Consider the following 23011-nt stretch of genomic DNA (forward strand, 5'->3'; position numbering starts at 1 on the left):
TAAAAAGAACAGTTTGGAAGGAACATGTTCAGTTGCTCACTTAAGTGAAGAACTCTTTTTTTCACTCCCTCATAAGCAACACAGCACTAGTTCGTACGAGCCTTGAAGTTTACCTTAGTTTATACAACTTTAAACGATGGTTTGCACGATAGGCAGTCTTAACCTGAAGTGTAGTAGAATCGTCACAATTAGGTGGCAACACCACGTAAGCAGCTGGAAAAGCCAACTCAGCTAAAACCAAAATCACTTTCATACACAAAAAATAACCAGCAGCAGAGGAGTTCCAATCTATTTTCAATACAAAAGTGCGCCCCACACACAATGCAAAATGCGGCTGACAAACGAGAACTTGAAACTCCACCCAATGCTGAGGAATTTGGCCATTTTCCTCAGCCTAACAATCTTCATTTGTCTTCCAACGACGTGGGCCGCAGAGACGGCGACTCTCTCGGACAAAAGACTGTGCGCTGACCCAAAATGTGAACGTAAGTAGACAATAAGTGGCCTTTGAGCTCAGTTTGTAATCTACGACAGGGTGCCCGCTTTTTGATTATTTACGGCACCCCAACTGGAAATTGCATAATATAATTTACATGTTTTTCGTTATCCGGCTTTTGTTTTAGAAATCATCTCCTTGGGCACCACCAAGATACTGTACAACTCTGGCGGCAAGGGACTGATCTCCTTCAAAATCAACACCCCAGTGCGCATCTTGTCCAAAAGTGCTGGCACGAATAAGCAGCTCTGGGGCGTGGATATCGGCGGACGTCGTGGCTATGCCAACAAGGATTTCATATTGGAGAACAGGATCATGATAACCGAGAAGGATTTAAAGTATGAAGTGCCAGTGGTTGGACCTGGTAGTCCACCACCCGCCGTGGCACCTGCTGCCACACCACCAGAAGCTCCGCTGAAGGCGACAGAGGTAGAGCCGGCTGTACTTAATGCCTCTGAGTCAGCCGATGAGTTGGCAACGACTACAACCAGCCCGCTTGATGTAAAAGAGGATTCCATTGTCACGAAAAAGGTTGCGGTGGATGACCAACAGGTATCCGATGTTCCAACCGCGTCATCTCAAGTCCTGCAGATGGTAGACGGCACTCAGCTGCCAATGGAGGCAATTCCAGCTGTCACAGAGAGGACTCACGATCAACAGGTCGTCCCACCCACACAGAAATCTCAAACAGCCTCAGCAGCGGTTGACACGAAAGTGCCACAACCGGTGGCCCCAACGATTCAATCGAATCAGTCACAGGAGCAGCAGCAGCAACTAGAGAAAGCAGTCACTGACCAAAATGAGCCGACGCCAGCAGTGACGGAACCTCAAAAGCTACAACAGGTGGAAATTGAACACAAAGACCCACAGGAGGCGGCAGCAACTGAAGCAGCGTCTGCTCCCAAGAAGTCGGAGCCAGAGCCAGTGACAGTGCCACCGGTGGCCATCAACGCTGATATTGACGACGACTCTGATGATTTCGATTACGAGGAGGACGACGACAAAGAAGTCGATCAGTATGATGAACTGAAAATAGATAGCAAAGATAACGAAATATTGAACGAAGTGGCAGACGATAAAAAGCCAATTAATGATAGTGAAACAACCGAACTTAAGCCCAATTTGGTTGAGAAAACGATAGATGGACCCAGTAGTGTAGAGAAACCAAAGGAAGAAGTACCCAAAACTGAAGAGCAAATAGTGGAGCCACAGGCGGCAGCACCCGCAGCGGAGCAGGAGAATAAGCAGCCGATTCCATCTACCCATCAAAACATTGTGCCTGCCACGGAAGCGCCAAAGAATGGCACAACTGAAGGTCAGCTGGAGGAGATAGTTGCAACAAAGCAGGTGCCTGAAACAACGACTCCATTAGTAGAGGAGGTAACCGAAAAGGTAGAAGTGCCAACGATTGAAACGATTGAAGAAACCTCCAAAGAAAATGTCGAACAACCAAAAGCAGTAGAGGTCGAACCACCAAAAGCAGCAGAGATCGGGGATACCACAGAATCACAGCCTCTGGTGTTACCCGAGGCCAGCGCCACGGCCAGTCCCCCCCTACAGGAGGTTTCGCAAGTCGCAACAGAGCCTTCAGTTAGCTTGCCGCCACTTTTCGATAAGCAAAACTTTGCTAATCCAAACGAGTATTATAAAAAATTGCAAGAACAGCAGGAGGCAGTGCATCGGCAACCGAGAGAAACATCCATTGATAATCCAAATGATTATTACAAACAACAGCAAGAGCAGCAGCAGCAGCAGCAACAGCAGCAGCAGCAGCAAGAGCAGCCGCAGCAGCAGCAACAGCAGCAGCAGGAGAAAGTGGAAGAACAACAGCAACAGCAGGAGAAAGTTGAAGAGCAACTGAAACAGCAACAGGAGAAAGTGGAGGAGAAGCAGCCACAGGAACAGCCTGAGCAAACTACACCCACACCCTCCTACGAAGCACCCTATGCAGCAGTGGATGATGAGCCCACGGCAGCACCAACTAGCGAGGAGATATCCACGGAGAACGGTGGAGTTGGTTCGGTGGAACCATTGGCCCTGCCCTCGACAGCAATTCCAGCGTCAGAGGCTTCCATAAGTCCCATAAAAGAGGATGGCGTGGGTGGTGGTGGGGGTCTCTTTGCGACCATTGTCGACACTGTCAACACATTCATCTCTAGTCAGGGATCCAATTCGAAGGTGAATGTGCCATCGGAAAAGAGCAGCGATGAACTGCAACGAATTCTGTATCCGGGCATGGGTGAAAAGCCATCTAGAGGTGAGTGTGTGTCCATTTGTTCTCCTTTGTGAGTGATTGTGATTTACTTCCCTTTGCAGAAGTTCCCCCTGCCGATGTCGATGGCCAGTGTGTCCGGTACCAGGCCAACGATAATGATAATGAACATTGCCATCGCACGATTTCGCTGGACAACTTTGCAGAGGTGCTGGCGGGGAAGCTGGTGGATCACAGCCAGCTGCTGTTGTGCGTGGTCATTGCGGCCGCTTCTTCGCTGTTCTTCATCTTCGGGTACTACTGCTTTTGCAACAGCAGCAAAGAGGGAGCTCTGCTCTCAAAACTGAACCACTTAGAGCGCAGCCTGCTGACATCGCACAAGGAGAATCTCATCATAAAGAACGACCTGATGACCACACGCACCAAACTGGCCAGCATTGAGGACAACTCCTTTGGGTCAAATGACATGGTGGTGGCACTCAAGAAGCAGCTGGAGATTGAGTTGTACGAGAAGGGAAAGCTACAGGAGCAGGTTGTCTCCCTGGAAAGGGTATGCCACATCCGAAAAGAGTTTATTTCTAATTGGAAGGCTTAACCATTTGGTTTTTTTGCCTTTAAAGGATGTGGACAATGCCGCGGAGGCTGGTCTAGAGCTGAACAAAATGCTTTCAGAGGTGTTGGGCAACCAGAGTGGCGATGATGCCTTCATGAGCACCGTTGAGGACTTGCAGCGACAGCTAAACGATCAGGAAAGTGAGTATCTGTTCTGCGTGGACCACCTGCTGTTCAGACTAATGTCCATTCCTCTTGCACAGAGATCATTGTTGACATCAACTCGAGCCTCGCGGAGAAGAGCCGAGAGAATAGTGAGCTGCAATATACTTACACCGAGTCCACGGCGCGTCTGACGAGCGAACTGAAGTCGCTGCAGGAGGATAACTACGAGCTGGATATCGAAAAGTCCAAGCTGAAGACGCGGCTCGAGGAAATCCAAGACGAGAACGAGCAGGAATTGGCCAAGGCCCTGGAGGCTCGCAACTTTGAGATGCAGCGTCTGCAGAGCCAGATCCTCGATCTAACCACCAAGTGGGAGAAGGAGCACAGCGATCTGCAGACCAGTCTAGCCAAGATCGAGGCTCTCGAGGACTGCCTGAAGTCTGTGAAGAAGGATGGCAACCTGAATGTCAACGAGCTAATAAGCTCGGCCAAGACGCGCGGTGAGCTGAACGCGGCCCAGAAGAAGTTTTCCGATCTGCAGGCGAAGCTGGAGCAGGAGCAGGTCCACAAGGGACGACTGGAGAGTCAGCTGAGGCAGTCCAATGTCGATGTGGAGCAGCTGAAGCAGGACTTCAATCAGTCGGAGCGCGACAAGCTGGAGGCGCAGACGCGTCTCGAAGTGCTCTCTGGATACTTTCGGGAAAAGGAAAACGAACTTAAAACGTAAATTATACCAAATAGGAGGAAATAGGAGAAACCATTCATTTATTTCCGTTTCCGTTTTACAGGGAACTCAGCTTGCAGGAGACCAAGTGGATGCAGCATCAGGGCGAGAATACCAGCACCGTGGAGACCCAGACGCTGATGAAGAATGAAATTCAGACGCTCAAGTGAGTCTCGGTCTTACGACTGTCACACACTCTACTTTAATGTTTGCTTTCTGTAGATCTCAAAACGATGAGCTGCGCGCGGAGATCGAGGCACAGATTGCCTCACACAAGGCCCAGATGGGCACACTGGAGAATCGGGCGCACGAGTCCTGGCTGGCGGCGCGTCAGTCGGAGCGACGCTGTGAGGAGGCGCTAGCTGAGGCCGCCGGCCTGCGACGCAAGCTAACCACCATGGCCGTCAGTGGTGAGGCAGCGGCAGTAGACTCCGTCTCCTTCTCGAATGGAGGAGAATCGAAGGCAACCACAGCTCCCTCGCCGCTGCCGCTGCCTTTGCCGGGCTCGCCATTACTAAACATGCCAAATCCACTGCCATTCCTGGCGGCTCCCTTCTCACCATTTATGGGCCTGCCGCCGCCATTCCTGCCGCCAGCAGCCGCTGGTGGAGCACGGCCACCGCCGCTTGGTCGCATGCGTTCCCCGCCACCGGGTATGTCTGCATCGCGCGGACACCGTGATCGGGATCGTGAACGGTACTCGGACTACAGCGACTACGATGACTACGACGACGATGAGGAGGATGATCGCCGCCGCCGGCATAGTGGCAGCTGGGGTCGGGGACGACGCGACTCCTACACGAACTCGCCTCGCACATATCGCTCGCTCTCCCCCTCGGACAGTCGTTACAATTACCGGCACGACACAGAGACGGACTACAGTCCGCCGCCCAGTCCGCGTCCGATGGCGGCGGGACACCGCAACGGTCCGGGACCGGGAGCGGGGGCTGGATCGCGGACCTACAGCGAAGTATGAGAGATGCGGTTTTTTGTACTTCACGGCGGGGTGTTCCGACCAAATCCTACCATCCTACCAAGTATATTATGTACGAGTAGTTGCTTAAACTCAAAACTAGTTCAAATATATTTATTAATCAACGACTATCGAAAAGTGGGGGCTGCGCTACTGGCTCTGGCTCCCGCAGCGAACCCCAAAGCGAACCCGAATCCACAAAACGATCTTGAGGAGAAACAACAACAGCAACTTCCTGCCTCAATGGTGAATGATATCCGAAGAAAATTCAAGCAAATTAAACAGAATGACAAAAACCACAAGAGGTTCTCTTTTTTTGTAAACTATACCATGATTGCATATCCTGTCTCCCATCGGTCACACACGTACGTGGTATATTCATGCTGCAAATGAGAATCCCCCAGAGTGTTCATATTTTGGACGCTAGTTCATATAATAAACTCTCATCGATGTTTGGTATCCACAATGAAACAGTTCTCTGACAAAAATATCACAATGTCATAATTTTCAGTTCATTTTATACACTTTCTTAGTGGTTAAATTAAAAGTTAAGTGGTTTATGTACATGAAAGAGATCGGAATCTACCAAAGACATTACCATAACGTAAATTACAAAAGTAGTTGAACGAAATCCACAAATAATACTTATCCTATTCACGCCTCCAGAGGCAGGAACTCTAGCTCGATGGCTTCGGGAGCTACAGGACTATATTCCAAAGCCTCAAAGAAAATCTTCAATTTGGGATGTTTGAAAAGCTGAAGAACCTAAAGGGGCGAGGGTATGAATAGTGTAGTCGTAGACTTCAGAGAAACAGAAACAGTAGTGTTACTTACCAAATCGTCAGCGCTGGTTTTAAAGCATTGCAGCAGCAGGGGCTGCGTTCGCTTGTCCAAGACTGCACCCATTCTAGCGGCGTCGAACTTGAAAAATACATTGTATAGGATGCAGTGGGACATAGCCAGTCGTTTCAGATGAGGACAAATGGACACCAGGTCCCACAGCTCGTCGGCTGTGTCAAAAATACGCGAATTCTCTAAATGCACTTGCTCCAAAAGCGGGAAGCACAGGATAACTCTTCTGAATTTCACCCAGCTGCAGCCCTCATCATTGATGATAGTCAGATTCCGCAGGTTTCGACACGGCGTCCAGGTTTTGGTGGTCCACAGCCAAATGCTGTCATTGAACGATGCGGAAATAATGTCCTTTCCACGCAACACCGCGATATCCCTGACCAGTTCGCATTCGTGATTGGTAATGATGCGAAGCTTCCGCAGCTTGGGCAGACGCATCAACTGGGGAATCGATTCCTGCTGGACCACCTCCACCTCCAGCTCCTCCAGTTCATTCAGTTTGCTAATGGCCCCCACATATGCCTTCTCCTCCGAACGGCGCCACTGGACGCACAGCACCCGCAGGCGTAGATGCTCGCAAACGTTCTCAATGCATGCGACGCTCAGGTTCCAGCATTGAGCTATGTCCAAGTGCCGAATGTTCCTCATTTGGTAGATGTCGTTGCCTTTGCTCATGCCAGTCAATTTGAGCGACTCCAGATGGGGAAAACAGTTCACGATTATCTTAATATCCGAGTCTTCGTCCCAGTCATCGGTCTCATCTGCCATATAATCCAGAACCCGCATATTTGGGAACACGAGCTTGCTAAATCGCTCCATCTGATCCCCGGGTAGGTAGGTGATCGTCAGATGCTTCATTGTGCCCTTCATGCTTTCCAGAAAGCCATCCAGGGCATGTAGTCTGCCCTCGAAGGTCTCCCTATACAGGCAAGTTTGGGGCATGCGGTGCCAGGAGTAGGCCACTGCCAAACATAAGCGGGTTGTGTCGTCAGTTGCCTGCCACAGCTCCAACTGATCATCAAAATCCAGATACTCTATAATTTTTCTTAAAGCAAATGTTATTTCGATGGCCGCAAATTGCGCGGGAGGATTCTACACTTACAGCAGACAGTCATCATTCAATCTTACAATACTCATCTTGGCGATGTTGTGGCGAGTAGCCGGCACCACGTGGAAAGAGAATATTATTCTGAAGAGTAATCCAAATTACTCTATATTATTACTTTAGCTGATGAAAATAAAAACAAAGCTTTTGGTTGTGTTGCCAGATAGTGTGAGCAAGCATGTCGTAAATAAACTGAAGTGGCTCCACCGTTGGAAATTATTGACCTTGGAATTTGAAAAAAGCGTTAAGAAATTCACATTAAACTTAAAATGAATATTCAAATATATTACATTTATAAATCAAATTGCATTTATAATGTATTGTATGTATGTACAAAATCGCCATTGATATTGATTAATCCCTTCCAATCGATTCAGATTCAATCGATTTCCAGTTTACGGAATGACCCAACAGCCCCAAAAGAGGAGCGATGGCTGTGCCGAACACGATTTCCAAATTCGCGCAATTTTTCATCGGTGCCAAAGTTCTGCGAGGCCTCAAAATACTGGCTATAGCTGGATAGCTTCGCTTCCATGTCCTCACTAATGTCGCCCATGGTGCCACGGGTTCCCCCATACTCCTTGGGTAGGTATTCGCGACTAACTATTTGGAATATGGCATCCGGGTCAGAGCTAACAGAAATCTGAAAGGAATTCGGGAGTAGTCAATGGTAATTTAATCCCGGTAGTACTCGCAACTTACACGACTCTTGATCTTGGCGGGAAAGAAGGATCTCAATGAGTTGAAGCCAGTTTCAAAGGCCGAGGGTACGTTGATAAAGTGTATGCCCTTTTGGCGGGTCGGCATTGCCTCGTCCGCATAGGTCGAGAATTTGCTGAGCAACTGCGGCTGGAGGGCGAACAGATGGGACCCCGTGACGCCAGTCATGTCCATAATCTCCACGTACCCACTAATCGTAGCGTTCTCGTCCTCGAACATCATGATCTCCCCGAACATGGAGCCCAGCCGTATGATGTCCTGGAACTTGTACTTGCTGGTGTCGTAGGAGCCGGCACGAATGATGGTCACGCATGGCCCTGGGTCGTCCGCATCCAGCGGCAGTCGCAGCAGCACTCTGTAATGAATCTCCTCTCTCAGGCCAGTGCCACAGTCTCTCCACCAAAAGCTGATACTCACCCCATCCTTAGGATATCGAGCACCACAGGATCTGTGGCCAGGCGCCGCTCGTTGAACACCTCGGGTATGGAGGATTGTAGCGTGTAAAAGCGATCGAACTTCTCCTTGGCCCGCTCCATGCTAAATTTCGTTCCACGTAGAAACGCCAAGAGGAACCGCTCGTCTGTGCAGGCCCGCAGGTGAGGTTGCTTCAGTACCCACTCCCTGAGGGCCTCAATGTCGTCGGGCACCCGTTGCGGCACTTCATTCAGCTCTTTGATAGCAATCGCCTGCAATGCTGGCTTCAGGGGTCGCAGCGCACTCATCGATCGCTGGGACACTGCCAAATTGATGATGAGTATACGAGTAGACAATGAGGTCTACTTAGAATGCGCCTCGATGGTCCGCTCACGTCCCCGAATATGCTACGGCTGCTAATAAGAATGATAAAACGGTGAAAAATCGTTAATTTCCCTCGTCCATCCGCTATATTCAATACATTTCTCTCCCATACTTACACACGTGCGAAGACTGCTGTGGTTTCTGGTGTTCCAACTGTGAGCGGAAAATGCATATGTTTACCGATTGAAAATAGCTCATCGACTGCCAAACAAAGCTGATATAACATGTGGATGGATGGATTGATGGATGGGGAATCAACGAACTTCATCGAGTTTGCGTTTGCTTTTTCTTTTGCATTTCTTTCGGCCCGGCGCTGATCATAAGCCGATTAAACAATGCACGAAGACATTCATCTATCACAAGGGGCGCTAAGGTGGAAATGCGACTGGAATGGGGATGGGGACGGAAGTCGGCTGGCGCTTGCAGTACGTGTACTCGTATTTCATTATTTTTGTACGTTATGGGTGGCGTTTTGCGATTGATTGTCTTAATTGGCTTTGGATTTATTTTTTGAGTGCATGCGGCTGCGGTTCAGTTGAGGTTTTCCGCTGGCTGGCCCAGATATGAGCTTGTAATCCTATTGATAAAGAAGGTTAATCGAGTGCAATTAATTGAACAAGAATGTCCGCAATAAAATTGATACCATTTACTGCCTGCCCACTGAGAAATTTGAGCATTTCGGATATGAGAATTAGGTGCGAGATTGAATACAAATTTATGGGCGGGATAACGATTAATAGATCATTTTTAAATATTTAAATATTTATTTTAAGTTTAAGTGATAATTTCCTAACGCTATTTTCAAATTCCAAAAATCCATTATTTCCAACGGTGATGCCACATCTATCAATCTAGACATCTGGCAGCACAAACATCTGTTTGTACTAATTTTTGGGAAAGAAAAAAAGTTTGGGGCCCGAAATTTCATGGCAGTTATTGTCACTGGAGCTCGAGCATAAAATCTTAAATTATCTCTACAACATTTTTGCAGGATGGCGAGCGTTCAGAACCCGTTCGCTGCACTGCTCCAAGAGGGCTCGTCGGCCGATGGCGTTTCACATAAGTTGGTTGAGGAGATTCTGCTGTTTTCGCTGAATAAGGAAAGTGGAGGCAATCAAACTCTCTGCCTGGCTGACGTGGTCGTGGATACCAGTGAGGACACGCTGTGCGAGGACCTGGTGGCGCATGCCCTGTTTGAGCGACTAATGCTGAGCAATACCTCGGAATGCCTGCTGGCTGGTGGAGGAGGAAGTGGCAGTGGCGAAGCCTGGGAGACGAACGCCATCACTTACCTTCACGGAGCGTTTGTCAGGAGTGAGCATATGGAGGGCGCAAAGAAAACGGCTAGTTCCAAAATCCAGGAACTGATTTTGAACAATGCCAGTACCTGCATGCGGCAGCCGGACCTGTTTGCCCCCCAGTCGTTCGCCACCCAATGGTTGGAGCTGTTTGAGCAGGCGAGCGAGCATGATGCCAGCACCCAGGAGTTTCTGGTGCGGGTGGCCTGCAAGGTGGTTGAGGAAGATGAGCCGCTCGAAGCTCTCGGAGCACTCAAAGCTATATTTTATCCATTGCTCACGGAACTGCAGAAGCTCGTTGCCAAGGACAACTTGATAACGATCAAGAAGAACGTCTTCTGGATTCTGGGCTTCTTTGTGAAGGACAAGCGGGCAGCTGTCCTGGGAGAGCTCTTGATTGACTACACTACACCCAATCCCAAGGCAAAAGGTTTGGTTTGCTTTTGTCCCTTTGTTGTTTTGTTTTGCATACTTTAACGCCTTCTTGCAGGCGGCGAGTACATGGACACACTCCTGGGTCACCTGCTGTGCATATCGATCTTGCCAAAGACCCAGACTGGCAAATACGAGTTCTTCCAGCAGTTTTCTCTCAATCAAACGGACCCTGCCCTCTGGGGTCTGCTGTCGCATCATCAGCAATCGACTTTTCAGCTCTTCAAGCAGCTGCTCGTCCTGTCGCCCGAAACCAAGAGGAAGACGCTGCAGTGGATCGCGAATTGTTTGGACGCGAATGTGTCGCGTGGACATCTCTGGAGCAGCATGAACTTGAACCTCGAGCAGACAATGTACAGCACGGCGAGCGATGCTTTCATGACCAGCCTGTGTGCGGTTCTCATCCGCCTATGTTCACCCCTGTGTGTGCCCTCGCTGAAGGTAAACCCCTTTGCTTTCACATCCAAAGGTTTCCCTTATTAATGATCGATTGCAGGTGCTGCTGGTGGATCCCACCTACTGCGCTGTGGCCGACAAGGACCGACAGGCGAAGGGTGTGAGCCTGCTGAAGGCCCATGATGAGACCTGTCTGCTGCCCACCGTCGAGGGCGAAGAGCGAGTGACGGCGGAGAAATATAACTTTGTCACGGAGATCTTTTACATGACCCATAAATGCTTCGAGCTGGCGAATCGTCCCTGCATTGAGCGCCTCGGTCGTGTGATGCGCGAGCTGCAGAACACCCAGACGGCCTACGAGGATGTCCTTCGCAGTGATCCCAACAACGATCTGACCAAGAATCTTTTCCGCATGCTGATGGAGCAAATGCAGCAGGTGCTCTCCATAAGGAACACCATTTCCGAGCCCACAAACGACAAGGAAATGCTGAAGTTCTTGGAGGCATCGGCCATTTGGCTAACAGAGGTGGCCCTCTTGCCGCGCGAGAGCTATGAGCAGGCGCTGGACAAGCGAGACTTTGCCCCACAGATCCATCGGAATCTGGAACTGCTCTCGGACACTCCACCCTTTGTGGCACCCTACATGCAGTCAGTGCCGGAGAGTATCATTGATAATATTTCGGCCTACTTGAATTTCTGCAGGCGATTGAATGGCGATCAGTTTATACACATCTATTACTCCGCCCACGACGCCTTCTTCAAAATGATTCTGGTCTTCATGGGCAGCTCTGGCCTCGTAAAAAACCCACATTTGCGGGCCAAATTGGCAGAGGCCCTCGAGTTCCTGCTGCCAACGCAGATCATGAACAGCAATCGGCAGACCTTCGTCACGCATGTCTTTGACAACCATCCGGATCGGCTGAAGGTGGTCCGGAGTCTGCTGAATGTTTTTGTCAGCATCGAGATGACCGGCCAGTCGGTGCAGTTCGAGCAAAAGTTCAACTATCGCCGACCCATGTATGCCATCATGGAATTTCTCTGGACGAAACAGGAGCATGTGCAGTGCTTCCGCGATCTAGCCATCGAGGCGGAGGAGAATATGGAGGCCATTGAGCCGCCGATATTCTTGCGCTTCATCAATTTGCTCATCAATGATGCCATCTTTCTGTTGGACGAGTCGCTGTCGAACCTGGAGCAAATCAAGCAGCTGCAGCAGGCCCAGGATAATGGTGAGTGGAACAGTCTCTCGCAAAACGAACGCCAGCAACAGGTCACCAATCTGCACCACCTGGGCATGCTTGCACGCTTCGACAACATATTGGGACGGGACACCATCAACCTGCTGAAGCTCCTCACCACGGAGATCAAGAGTATATTCTGCCACAACAGTATGGTAGACCGCATTGCGGCCATGCTGAACTACTTTCTGTTGCATTTGGTTGGACCGCGCAAGGAGCGCTTCAAGGTAAAGGACAAGAAGGAGTTCGACTTTGAGCCGGCCCAAACGGTGCTGGAAATCTCGCACATCTACATCAATCTAAGCACCGACGACAGCTTCTGTCTGGCAGTCTCCCAGGACGGTCGCTCCTACAGCGACCAGCTCTTTGGCTTCGCCGAGAACATTCTCATAAGGATCGGCGGGGGCCAGTTGATCGGCGACATGTCCGAGTTTGCGGCCAAGGTCAAGAAAATGGGTGATCAGTACAAGGAGGAGCAAGAGTTGCTGGCCGATGCCCCAGAAGAGTACTTGGATCCGATTATATCCAGCCTGATGACCGATCCCGTCATTCTGCCGAGCTCCAAGGTCACCGTCGACCGTTCCACCATCGCCCGCCACTTGCTGAGCGATCAGACAGATCCCTTCAACCGTGAGCCCCTCACCATGGACAAGGTCAAGTCCAATGAGGCCCTCAAGCTGGAGATCGACCAATGGATCGAGGGCAAGCGTAGTGCGGCACGCTCCAAGAGCTGAGCGAATACTATCTATATAATTGTGCAGGCACAACCAAAGAGTGCGCTCGCTCCAGGGGGAAAAGGGGACAGGAGAGGTCAGGACAGGACAGGATCGGGCTATAGTCAATTTTACATATATTTTCCATTAGGATAATTCCATTTTGCTCATACATTCTTTGTGTATGTAAATCTGTGTACAGTTAGAGTTCTTGAAATTGTATTCTTATTCGCTCTAATTTTATTTACTCTGTTTCGGTTGCATAAATGTTTCTATAATCCCAAGAACTGATTGGACTTTCGCTACTTTCTGTTCTGGAAGGCCTGAAAATGCCGACGACCGATAATGTGCCACACTGTCTCCTGGTAGCTATGTGGCAGGACCTCTTTCACCTTGTGCTCGCTCAAATATGTGAGATGGAAGGCATTGGTCTGCACCTCCGAAAAGCTGTTGGCATCGAGAACATTTGCCACAGCCATTAGTTGCATATGCTTATCGGAGGTGTAGACTACATAGGCCGTCAGCTGATAGGTACTGCCACACGGGTCTTCGTCCGGCATAGAAGCTGGCTGTTATATAGCAAATCTCTACAGCATTCCGCATAATGTACCCACCGTAGATGGTGTTGTGGTTGTTGCGATTCTCTGGAAAGGGCAGCAACACTGTGGACCGCTGGGTGTTCGAAATCCAGCTAAAGTCTGGTTTCTCCACATTCGACCTTTCCCATAGTATATCCGTGCCCCTAGTGCGCATGAACAGCTCGTACATGAGCTTCTGTTCCGGTTCGGTGAGCGGCGTTTTATCCAAGCAGGTGGAGGGCGTGGTTTTCTTTTTTTTCCGCTCTTTGGCCGCCTCCCAATAGATCTTTTCCTGCTCCATGGTCGGCTTTAATGGATTGACGGGAGCAGGGCCGGTATTGGTGGCATTACGTGCCACCATCAGAAAGATGCCTTTGGCGATGGTCTGTTCTTGCTGTCGCACATTGATGGAAATCTCCATGGAACTGGTGCCCGTCCAGGAAACGTGACCCGACAGCATCAGATCTATGTCCGCCTTGGCCTGGACCAGCAACTCCACGCTGTCCACCAGCAGAGTGACGAATGTATACGGCAGAGGGGTGTTCCTCGGCAGTGACGGTAGCTTAACATGACAATGGCATATCCATACTGCGTAAATCGTGCGTAAATCAGCTGAAGTATGCGTACCAAGAAGGAGTTTACTTACTAGCAAGCATGTCCATCTCTTCGATTAGGCGCCCCCCTCGCACCATTCCCAGATAATTGACATGACGCTCACGCACTTTCACATCGGAGCCCAGCGGCAGGACGGCCGTTCTGTACGAGTCCTTCATGCTGCGCTCTGGCAAATCCTCCAGCTTCGGATGGTACTTGAGCAAGCCTGCTCGGCATTTGGAAGAAATTTCAGACCTGGGTACCAGGCGAACAGAAATCAGCAGAAGGTCGCTGGTTTTTTTGTGATTGCACAGTGGCGCCCCCACATGTCCCCGGGGTTTTCTTGTACTAAATTTGCGCGTAGTTTGCTAGTTCACCGCTGATTATAGCGGCGCCACAGATTGACGGTTATTTTTAAACCTATTTTTGATTAAATTACCATAACTCCGCCATTTCTCATCCGATCTGGACGAGATACGTGTCCTCGTAATCAGCATGATGTGCCCCATCGTTTGAACCAATTCAAGGACATCAATTACGATAAGGACATGCCTTTTTAACGGTATTTTGTATTTTGTAATGGGATACGGAAACACCTGCTTCTGATCGGGGAAACATCCTTGATGCAGTCCTTAACAAGGATCAAGGATATTTTTTACGTTTTAGCCGGATCTGGGCTTTTCCGTATCGGAAACATTTCCTTAGAGGACCACGATTATTTTTTGCTTTAATGCATATTTAGAAAGAAAAACAAGTGGGCTATGGTTTGGTTTTTATTAGTTTGAATGCCTTTTATTTATTGCTTTGTCAAGTCCTTCTTAAATACATACTAAACAACTTTGTTTTATTTCTGCGAGAACCAATTAAATCTGCAAACCTGTTCTCAGGATCAAGTGATATATACAAATACATGTTTGCTTAGTATTATTTACACAAAAATGTAGTGTTTTTGGTATGCATATAGTCTGACGTTGAGTTAAGCAGCTTGAACTAGCGGAAAGGGGGAAGGGGCAATTAATCAATCTAAAGATTTATGTTAGCTAAATGCGAAATGCAAAATCATCTTCATCTGACTTAGGTTTTGGTTTTCATTCTCAACTCGTTTTTTTTTGTACAGAAATTTAACTAATTCAAGTACATATATATGTTAGCTAACCTTTATTTGCTCTCAATCACTTACACACAAATCATTAAAACCTAATTCGAAAAGCTACAAAATGATTTTCTCTCTTTTTATTTGGGGGCAGAACAAATTTAACAATCTTTAAATCTTTTTATCAATAAAGCCGTAAGCAAGATTAGTTGCTCTCATTGGATCAACACGTAGAATATGTCTGACAATTATAGTTAGTTAAGTACAATACTGTGATGTTCCGTTTGAATTGCTTTATAAAAAGTGAGGATGCGCTGCAGCTTAGTAGGAAATTCTTTGCTTATTTTTTGGGGCCAACAAATTCCTCGTATTCACGATCATATAAAGCAGTGTTACTTGGTATTTTTGTTTATTGCAAGCTGCAGGATATACCTTTGTATGTATTGTATGTGGGCTTTAGATATCCTTGTAAGTGGCTCAAATGCTAGATAACTGAATGTCGCTCCCATAAGCTCAGATATATGATGTATCTTTTATGTAGATAGTGGTAAAGCTTGGCTTGGTATCGATAGATAGAGTTCAAAAGGTTAACCAACTTGCTGCTGGTATTTATGATTTGATTGTGGGATTTATACGAATACGAATACGAGTACGAATATGCTTTTTGTGGTGTTTCAGACAACAAGTGGAGGGCCCTACTGATATATGGATCTTCTGGCTATGCCATCGTACAGACACGCCCGCTAACTACTCGAAGATTAACTGAATATCTCGACTAACTAGGCGAGGGCACTACATCATCATATCCTAAGATGGAAAGACAGATTTTGATGTGATTATAGGTTGTTTAGATATTGATTTGGATAAATTCTCTTCTTTGAGATTGTAGTGCCCTCGATGAGAAATATGTATAGACTTTGCAGAACAATGCATAGAAGCCGCTTGTAAGCAATTGAGGGAAGGAGCAACCTTCACATCCGCGTGCTCTCCAGCCCACACCCCAGGGCGTCGATATATAATGAGGAATGTGGAGGCGTCACGCTGCCACTTTTCCTGGGCTTGCTGTTGCTGCTGCTGATGCTGGCCTTTAATCAACTCGCTGGCGTGGTGGGGGTCAGCAGCTCATCATCATTCAGCTTGGCGAGAGCTGCCGGTGAGCCGACATCGATGGTGTTCACCCGATTACCACCATCGGCTGCGGAAGGCAGCTTGATGAACTCGCTGTCCGTGTGCACCGGCATGATGATGCAGACGAAGCTCTGGCCCATTTGCGAGTCCCGCGGATGCAGCGTCACGGGATGGAACTTGTCAGTCTGGCCCTCGGTGTAGGTCTGCAGGCGCTGATAGATCTCCGGGTAGTGCTTGCGTAGCAGCACTCCTCGACGCGACAGAATGTCCAGGATGTTTGACAGGATGAGCTCCCGACTCCCAGGAACTGAACGCAGCCCGGGATTGAAGGTGAGTATGAGGATTTCAGTGCGTTCTGGTACGGCCACCACGGCTAGGGGATGTTGCATGGCTTGCTGCTGTATCTCTAGCTCTGCCAGGACATTTTTACAGAGCTTCAGCTTGGTACAGCGCGAGACCAGCTGCCGCTCCCTGCGCACGGGAGCCTGCCCCATTCCTGGCGCCTCGGAGACCACGCAGATGGCCACGTAGATCAGCATCTTGGACTCCGGCTTGTACTCCGTACATCAAGTCCGGCCACCGCACATAGGAGGCCTCTCCCATGCACTGGAATCCGTTCTTGATAAATCCCTCGGCGGCCTTTGCGTTGCGAAAGAGGACGCGCACCACGCCCCGTCCCTGGGAGATGTTACGTTTGCGGGCCAGCAGACTGTGTCGCTGCGAGTCGAGATCGTCCTTGCAGGTGGCTAGCACCTGGCGGCACAGGTTGGAGGCACGCGAGTGAAGGCACGCCTTCCGATGCTTCTCCCAGTGGGCGCGCCGACACTCACGTGAACAGTATAGATGGGTACAATTGTGGCATGATTTGTACAGCTTCTTGGCATCGGCGTGCGAGGCACTCTGCTCGCATTTGGTGTTCCGGCAGCGGATCTGTAGTCCCGGCTCCCCATTGAGTTGGCTACCGCTTCCACAGAACTTGTCCGTGTTCGCAGAGTCGCCCAACGAGACGCGCCTGCTCCCGCTGCTGGCATTTGTTTGCTGATTTGCTGTTGTGGATCCGATTCCTACTGCTCCTGCTTGGGTCTGTTGTGTCTGTTGCTGTTTCTTCTGGCTGGGGGCGTCTCCCTCGCTGCGACGCCGCAGTCCTTGCTGTTCGGCAGCCGATAGCACCTCCAGCGTTTGGCGACTAGCTGAATAACCCGCTGCGGAAAAGAGGGAAAAGATGGAGGATTAGTATTACAATTTTGACAACACCCTGAGATCACTCTATAGTTCAACAATAATAAACAACAAAGATCATTCAATGGAGGTAGTCATCCAACATGCTGGACGGAACGATATGGGGGCGTAGAATTGTTCATGTAGTTTCTTTTTCTCAGTGTAATTATGAATAACTAGACTGTAAAGATGAATCGATATGTTGGTTATAGAAACTACACTAAAAATGAACTACACTAGCTGGACTTCGAACACCCAGCGGTCCCACAGTGTTGCTGCCCTTTCCAGAGAATCGCAACAACCACAACACCATCTACGGTGGGTACATTATGCGGAATGCTGTCGAGATTTGCTATATAACAGCCAGCTTCTATGCCGGACGAAGACCCGTGTGGCAGTACCTATCGGATGTGGCCTTTTTCCAGCCCGTTCACGTCACTTCCATTCTCTAGTATTCGCTCAGCTCTTGGAGCGTGCCGCACTACGCTTGCCCTCGATCCATTGGTCGATCTCCAGCTTGAGGGCCTCATTGGACTTGACCTTGTCCATGGTGAGGGGCTCACGGTTGAAGGGATCTGTCTGATCGCTCAGCAAGTGGCGGGCGATGGTGGACCGGTCGACGGTGACCTTGGAGCTGGGCAGAATGACGGGATCGGTCATCAGGCTGGATATAATCGGATCCAAGTACTCCTCTGGGGCATCGGTCAGCAACTCTTGCTCCTCCTTGTACTGATTCCCCATTTTCTTGACCTTGGCTGCAAACTCGGACATGTCGCTGATCAACTGACCCCGCCGATCGTTATGAGAATGTTCTCGGCGAAGCCAAAGAGCTGGTCGCTGTAGGAGCGACCGTCCTGGGAGACGGCCAGACAGAAGCTGTCGTCGGTGCTTAGATTGATGTAGATGTGCGAGATTTCCAGCATCGTTTGGGCCGGCTCAAAGTCGAACTCCTTCTTGTCCTTTACCTTGAAGCGCTCCTTGCGCGGTCCAACCAAATGCAACAGAAAGTAGTTCAGCATGGCCGCAATGCGGTCTACCATACTGTTGTGGCAGAATATACTTTTGATCTCCGTGGTGAGGATATTTAAAACTAGAGAAATATTGAAATAATATGGTCGAATAATAATATGAATCATCTGAAATGTAAATAACAAAACAGTTTCGGAAGAAACCACTCTTCCTCATCAGCGATCTTTCATTTTCCAAATATGGAAGATGTGGTTGATCGTACATTATGAGTATACTTAAATGTATGATCCCTTCCAGTACAAATATATACCGGTATAACAATAATATTCCAGTACAAATATATACTGGTACAACAATAATATTCCAGTAATGACTCATATACTGGCGTTAAAAAAATTCTTCCAGTGAGGTAGTTATCTGGTTCAACATTTATCCGTTCCAGTCAACTATTCATCTGGCTGCTTAATATTTGTCTATACCATATACCTTGTAAATTTTCCGAAGTATTCTTTCGGTGCAGCCGTATTTCGAGGACAAGTTGTTTCTCAAGTGCGTATAGCACCACAGGCATGGATAAAACATCTTGGCATATTGTATTGCTTTTTCATTTGCAAAATTGCCATCTGCAATTACTGCCAACAATTTGTTATGCTCTTCAAGCATGTTTCCTGCGATTTTACTTAGCAATTGTTTAGCAGCGATATATATAACGCCGGTCCCCAATGTTTTGTGTTCGGTTGCTGCCACCGTAACATGTATAGTTTTATATTTGCTCATATCAGCTGTCAAAGCAGCAAAAACTAAAATTTTAATTTTTTTAACAGAGCATTGTTTGTTGCACGTCTCCGAATTCACAAATTTCATCGCAGAGCGAATTTCTGCTTGCCTATCCAAAAAGTTTGGATGAAGTGCAAAAAAAAAACCGTATTGCATCCATTTTCAAACTTTTCTTCACTTGTGAACCTACTGGGCAACTACGAATTTTGGGCAAAACGAGATATATAATCACTTATTCACTTTTCTTCACTTGTTCACTGAGCAACTACGAATTGATCACGTTTTGGCAACAATTTTACAATATGCTTTCGATAGCGAACAAGGTGTTTTTAATTAACCCTCTAAGACTGACACAACAAATATACTTCTTAATAGACTATATAACTTTGTCCACATTTCTTTGAGAATATATAAATCAGGGTGAATATGTGGGCGCATGAAAAATATTTGATCCTGTATATGAAATTAGTATATAAATATGTGATATACAATAATATTTTTTATGTTACATTGTAATGGTTTAATGTTGCACACACAGGGGTTAATAGCGTCATGCGTTTATAAACATATAAACAAACAAGTGCAAATTTGTGAGTAACGTATTTTTCTGGTGTTTATATTTTTTATTCGTGTTTTACTCCATTGTGCTCAGTGAAAACCTCAGCGAAAAAAGTGAAAAAATGGAAAAGCTACGAAACGACCAAGTGGACTCTTTGCCGTTGGCAGAGGCATTTTTAAAACGCGCTGAAGCAGACTTAGCTGTGCTTGAAGCGAAAGGACCCGTCGAAAAGGCAAAGGCCATACTGCAGAGATGCAAGGCCAATGTGGAATTGGCTCGCATTTATGAGAGTGAAAAGGGCACGAGCCTTAACACCTCAAGTGTCCTGGGGAGCACGAGCGCTCCCTTAAATGAGTCAGGTAGCACGAGCTCAAGTGCTGCTCCTAATATCTCCGATATAGAGATATTACAGAGCGACGGAGCGCAGCCGGATAGAGACTGGGACATTGAAAATCCGTCGATGATTCGGGTAGCTACTCCAATGGCAAACTCCACTCCAAATGCAAGAAAACCGAGGTGCAAAAAATCTCGACCAGCAGAGGATTTTACCGGTAATTCCGGGAAAGATTATTCCTTTACAAAAGTCGAAGTACCAAAACGAACGAGTACTGATGAAGCACCAATCGCGAAGGTGAAGAAAGTGGATTGCGAATACAGCAGCAAGCCGGTATATATTCAGGATCAAAACGAGAAACCCCCGATACCAAACTCAATGCCGGGACAATGCATTTTCGTATTTAGCGCAAAGACTAAAGACAGAGGAGAGACTGAAGCATGAAGAACAATTCAAACTTACTCCAAAGGGGTATGTTTTGTTTTGTTTTTACATTTCAGATGATTCATATTATTATTCAACCATATTATTTCAATATTTCTCTAGTTTTAAATATCCTCACCACGGAGATCAAAAGTATATTCTGCCACAACAGTATGGTAGACCGCATTGCGGCCATGCTGAACTACTTTCTGTTGCATTTGGTTGGACCGCGCAAGGAGCGCTTCAAGGTAAAGGACAAGAAGGAGTTCGACTTTGAGCCGGCCCAAACGGTGCTGGAAATCTCGCACATCTACATCAATCTAAGCACCGACGACAGCTTCTGTCTGGCAGTCTCCCAGGACGGTCGCTCCTACAGCGACCAGCTCTTTGGCTTCGCCGAGAACATTCTCATAAGGATCGGCGGGGGCCAGTTGATCGGCGACATGTCCGAGTTTGCGGCCAAGGTCAAGAAAATGGGGGATCAGTACAAGGAGGAGCAAGAGTTGCTGGCCGATGCCCCAGAGGAGTACTTGGATCCGATTATATCCAGCCTGATGACCGATCCCGTCATTCTGCCCAGCTCCAAGGTCACCGTCGACCGGTCCACCATCGCCCGCCACTTGCTGAGCGATCAGACAGATCCCTTCAACCGTGAGCCCCTAACCATGGACAAGGTCAAGTCCAATGAAGCCCTCAAGCTGAAGATCGACCAATGGATCGAGGGCAAGCGTAGTGCGGCACGCTCCAAGAGCTGAGCGAATACTATCTATATAATTGTGCAGGCACAACCAAAGAGTGCGCTCGCTCCAGGGGAAAAGGGGACAGGAGAGGTCAGGACAGGACAGGATCGGGCTATAGTCAATTTTACATATATTTTCCATTAGGATAATTCCATTTTGCTCATACATTCTTTGTGTATGTAAATCTGTGTACAGTTAGAGTTCTTGAAATTTTATTCTTATTCGCTCTAATTTTATTTACTCTGTTTCGGTTGCATAAATGTTTCTATAATCCCAAGAACTGATTGGACTTTCGCTACTTTCTGTTCTGGAAGGCCTGAAAATGCCGACGACCGATAATGTGCCACACTGTCTCCTGGTAGCTGTGTGGCAGGACCTCTTTCACCTTGTGCTCGCTCAAATACGTGAGATGGAAGGCATTGGTCTGCACCTCCGAAAAGCTGTTGGCATCGAGAACATTTGCCACAGCCATTAGTTGCATATGCTTATCGGAGGTGTAGACTACATAGGCCGTCAGCTTGAGAATGGAAGTGACGTGAACGGGCTGGAAAAAGGCCACATCCGATAGGTACTGCCACACGGGTCTTCGTCCGGCATAGAAGCTGGCAGTTATATAGCAAATCTCGACAGCATTCCGCATAATGTACCCACCGTAGATGGTGTTGTGGTTGTTGCGATTCTCTGGAAAGGGCAGCAACACTGTGGACCGCTGGGTGTTCGAAATCCAGCTAAAGTCTGGTTTCTCCACATTCGACCTTTCCCATAGTATATCCGTGCCCCTAGTGCGCATGAACAGCTCGTACATGAGCTTCTGTTCCGGTTCGGTGAGCGGCGTTTTATCCAAGCAGGTGGAGGGCGTGGTTTTCTTTTTTTTCCGCTCTTTGGCCGCCTCCCAATAGATCTTTTCCTGCTCCATGGTCGGCTTTAATGGATTGACGGGAGCAGGGCCGGTATTGGTGGCATTACGTGCCACCATCAGAAAGATGCCTTTGGCGATGGTCTGTTCTTGCTGTCGCACATTGATGGAAATCTCCATGGAACTGGTGCCCGTCCAGGAAACGTGACCCGACAGCATCAGATCTATGTCCGCCTTGGCCTGGACCAGCAACTCCACGCTGTCCACCAGCAGTGTGACGAATGTATACGGCAGAGGGGTGTTCCTCGGCAGTGACGGTAGCTTAACATGACAATGGCATATCCATACTGCGTAAATCGTGCGTAAATCAGCTGAAGTATGCGTACCAAGAAGGAGTTTACTTACTAGCAAGCATGTCCATCTCTTCGATTAGGCGCCCCCCTCGCACCATTCCCAGATAATTGACATGACGCTCACGCACTTTCACATCGGAGCCCAGCGGCAGGACGGCCGTTCTGTACGAGTCCTTCATGCTGCGCTCTGGCAAATCCTCCAGCTTCGGATGGTACTTGAGCAAGCCTGCTCGGCATTTGGGGATCGTGTGATAACCCATCTCTACCCCAACCTGCTCTTTGATCTTCTCGGTGACTGTAAGACTCAGGAATTAAAATAGTGGTGCAAATGAAGACCGGCAGATCTGTCGGTGCTTACTTTCAGCCATGGTTCCCGAGGAATGGTCGTCACCGCAGTCTTGAAACAGAAACCGCAGTCCCCTCGGTCCCCGAACGCGCATGGCGCCAACGGACTTGGCGCAACGAGAAAGAAAATTCATTTCAAAATCTCTATACAAAAGAAATTCTTGAGTTTAGTTTCGATGTTGATATAATATGAACAAAAAAATTGTTTAAATTGAACGTTTAACTCCCGCGGTGCTTATCGATGATTGCGCCATGTATCGAAATGACTCAAACAGCTGTGGAGAAACTTTGTCGTTTTCTCACACACTGGTCACGGGCACACTGCAAGTAGCATACGGTTGTTTTTTACGTAGAGAGTGCAAAAAATTTA

At 48.2% G+C, this 23011-nt stretch overlaps 8 protein-coding genes across 10 annotated transcripts; 3 read left to right on the forward strand and 5 right to left on the reverse strand.

Annotated features, from left to right (window-relative positions):
* The first annotated feature begins 218 nt into the window (after positions 1–218).
* On the forward strand, positions 219–5421 carry LOC6593502 (transport and Golgi organization protein 1). The gene is made up of 7 exons (XM_002019107.2): positions 219–485; positions 624–2753; positions 2813–3258; positions 3329–3461; positions 3524–4148; positions 4214–4315; positions 4372–5421. Exons 1-7 carry the CDS (start codon positions 329–331, stop codon positions 5123–5125), a joined length of 4347 nt encoding a protein of 1448 aa, XP_002019143.2. The 5' UTR covers positions 219–328; the 3' UTR covers positions 5126–5421.
* Positions 5422–5620: 199 nt separating this feature from the next.
* LOC6593552 lies at positions 5621–7160 on the reverse strand. Of its 2 annotated transcripts, none has more exons than XM_002019106.2 (3): positions 7077–7160; positions 5957–7019; positions 5621–5887 (listed from the first exon to the last, which is right to left on the reverse strand). In XM_002019106.2, the coding sequence occupies exons 1-3, from the start codon at positions 7109–7111 to the stop codon at positions 5777–5779; spliced, it is 1209 nt and encodes a 402-aa protein (XP_002019142.1). In that variant the 5' UTR covers positions 7112–7160; the 3' UTR covers positions 5621–5776. The 2 variants fall into 2 exon arrangements, with proteins under 2 accessions (XP_002019142.1, XP_026842986.1); XM_026987185.1 differs by having other exon boundaries at positions 5957–7008; positions 7077–7123.
* Positions 7161–7343: 183 nt separating this feature from the next.
* LOC6593551 (retinol-binding protein pinta) lies at positions 7344–9262 on the reverse strand. Of its 2 annotated transcripts, none has more exons than XM_002019105.2 (5): positions 9241–9262; positions 8714–9174; positions 8217–8626; positions 7782–8154; positions 7344–7722 (listed from the first exon to the last, which is right to left on the reverse strand). In XM_002019105.2, the coding sequence occupies exons 3-5, from the start codon at positions 8519–8521 to the stop codon at positions 7459–7461; spliced, it is 942 nt and encodes a 313-aa protein (XP_002019141.1). In that variant the 5' UTR covers positions 8522–8626; positions 8714–9174; positions 9241–9262; the 3' UTR covers positions 7344–7458. The 2 variants fall into 2 exon arrangements, with proteins under 2 accessions (XP_002019141.1, XP_026843854.1); XM_026988053.1 differs by having other exon boundaries at positions 8217–8629.
* A 263-nt stretch (positions 9263–9525) lies between these two features.
* On the forward strand, positions 9526–12958 carry LOC6593550 (ubiquitin conjugation factor E4 A). Its single transcript, XM_002019104.2, has 3 exons — positions 9526–10325; positions 10386–10768; positions 10824–12958. The coding sequence occupies exons 1-3, from the start codon at positions 9590–9592 to the stop codon at positions 12693–12695; spliced, it is 2991 nt and encodes a 996-aa protein (XP_002019140.1). The 5' UTR covers positions 9526–9589; the 3' UTR covers positions 12696–12958.
* Positions 12959–13005: 47 nt separating this feature from the next.
* LOC6593549 (acyl-coenzyme A thioesterase 9, mitochondrial) lies at positions 13006–14113 on the reverse strand. The gene is made up of 2 exons (XM_026988054.1): positions 13899–14113; positions 13006–13840 (listed from the first exon to the last, which is right to left on the reverse strand). Exons 1-2 carry the CDS (start codon positions 14023–14025, stop codon positions 13167–13169), a joined length of 801 nt encoding a protein of 266 aa, XP_026843855.1. The 5' UTR covers positions 14026–14113; the 3' UTR covers positions 13006–13166.
* An 837-nt stretch (positions 14114–14950) lies between these two features.
* LOC6593548 (apical junction component 1 homolog) lies at positions 14951–18855 on the reverse strand. The gene is given in 3 exon segments (XM_026988051.1): positions 14951–16631; positions 16633–17269; positions 18741–18855. Coding segments are annotated over 3 exon segments (1323 nt in total). The 5' UTR covers positions 18826–18855; the 3' UTR covers positions 14951–16030.
* An 856-nt stretch (positions 18856–19711) lies between these two features.
* Positions 19712–21102, forward strand: LOC6593546 (ubiquitin conjugation factor E4 A). Its single transcript, XM_002019100.2, has 2 exons — positions 19712–20141; positions 20471–21102. Exons 1-2 carry the CDS (start codon positions 19712–19714, stop codon positions 21100–21102), a joined length of 1062 nt encoding a protein of 353 aa, XP_002019136.2.
* Positions 21103–21352: 250 nt separating this feature from the next.
* LOC6593545 (acyl-coenzyme A thioesterase 9, mitochondrial) lies at positions 21353–22746 on the reverse strand. Its single transcript, XM_002019099.2, has 3 exons — positions 22655–22746; positions 22349–22591; positions 21353–22290 (listed from the first exon to the last, which is right to left on the reverse strand). The coding sequence occupies exons 1-3, from the start codon at positions 22734–22736 to the stop codon at positions 21383–21385; spliced, it is 1233 nt and encodes a 410-aa protein (XP_002019135.1). The 5' UTR covers positions 22737–22746; the 3' UTR covers positions 21353–21382.
* Positions 22747–23011: the final 265 nt, after the last annotated feature.

Source organism: Drosophila persimilis, unplaced genomic scaffold, assembly GCF_003286085.1.
Source record: "Drosophila persimilis strain 14011-0111.01,24,50 unplaced genomic scaffold, DperRS2 tig00000124-arrow-pilon, whole genome shotgun sequence".
Lineage (NCBI taxonomy): Eukaryota > Metazoa > Arthropoda > Insecta > Diptera > Drosophilidae > Drosophila > Drosophila persimilis.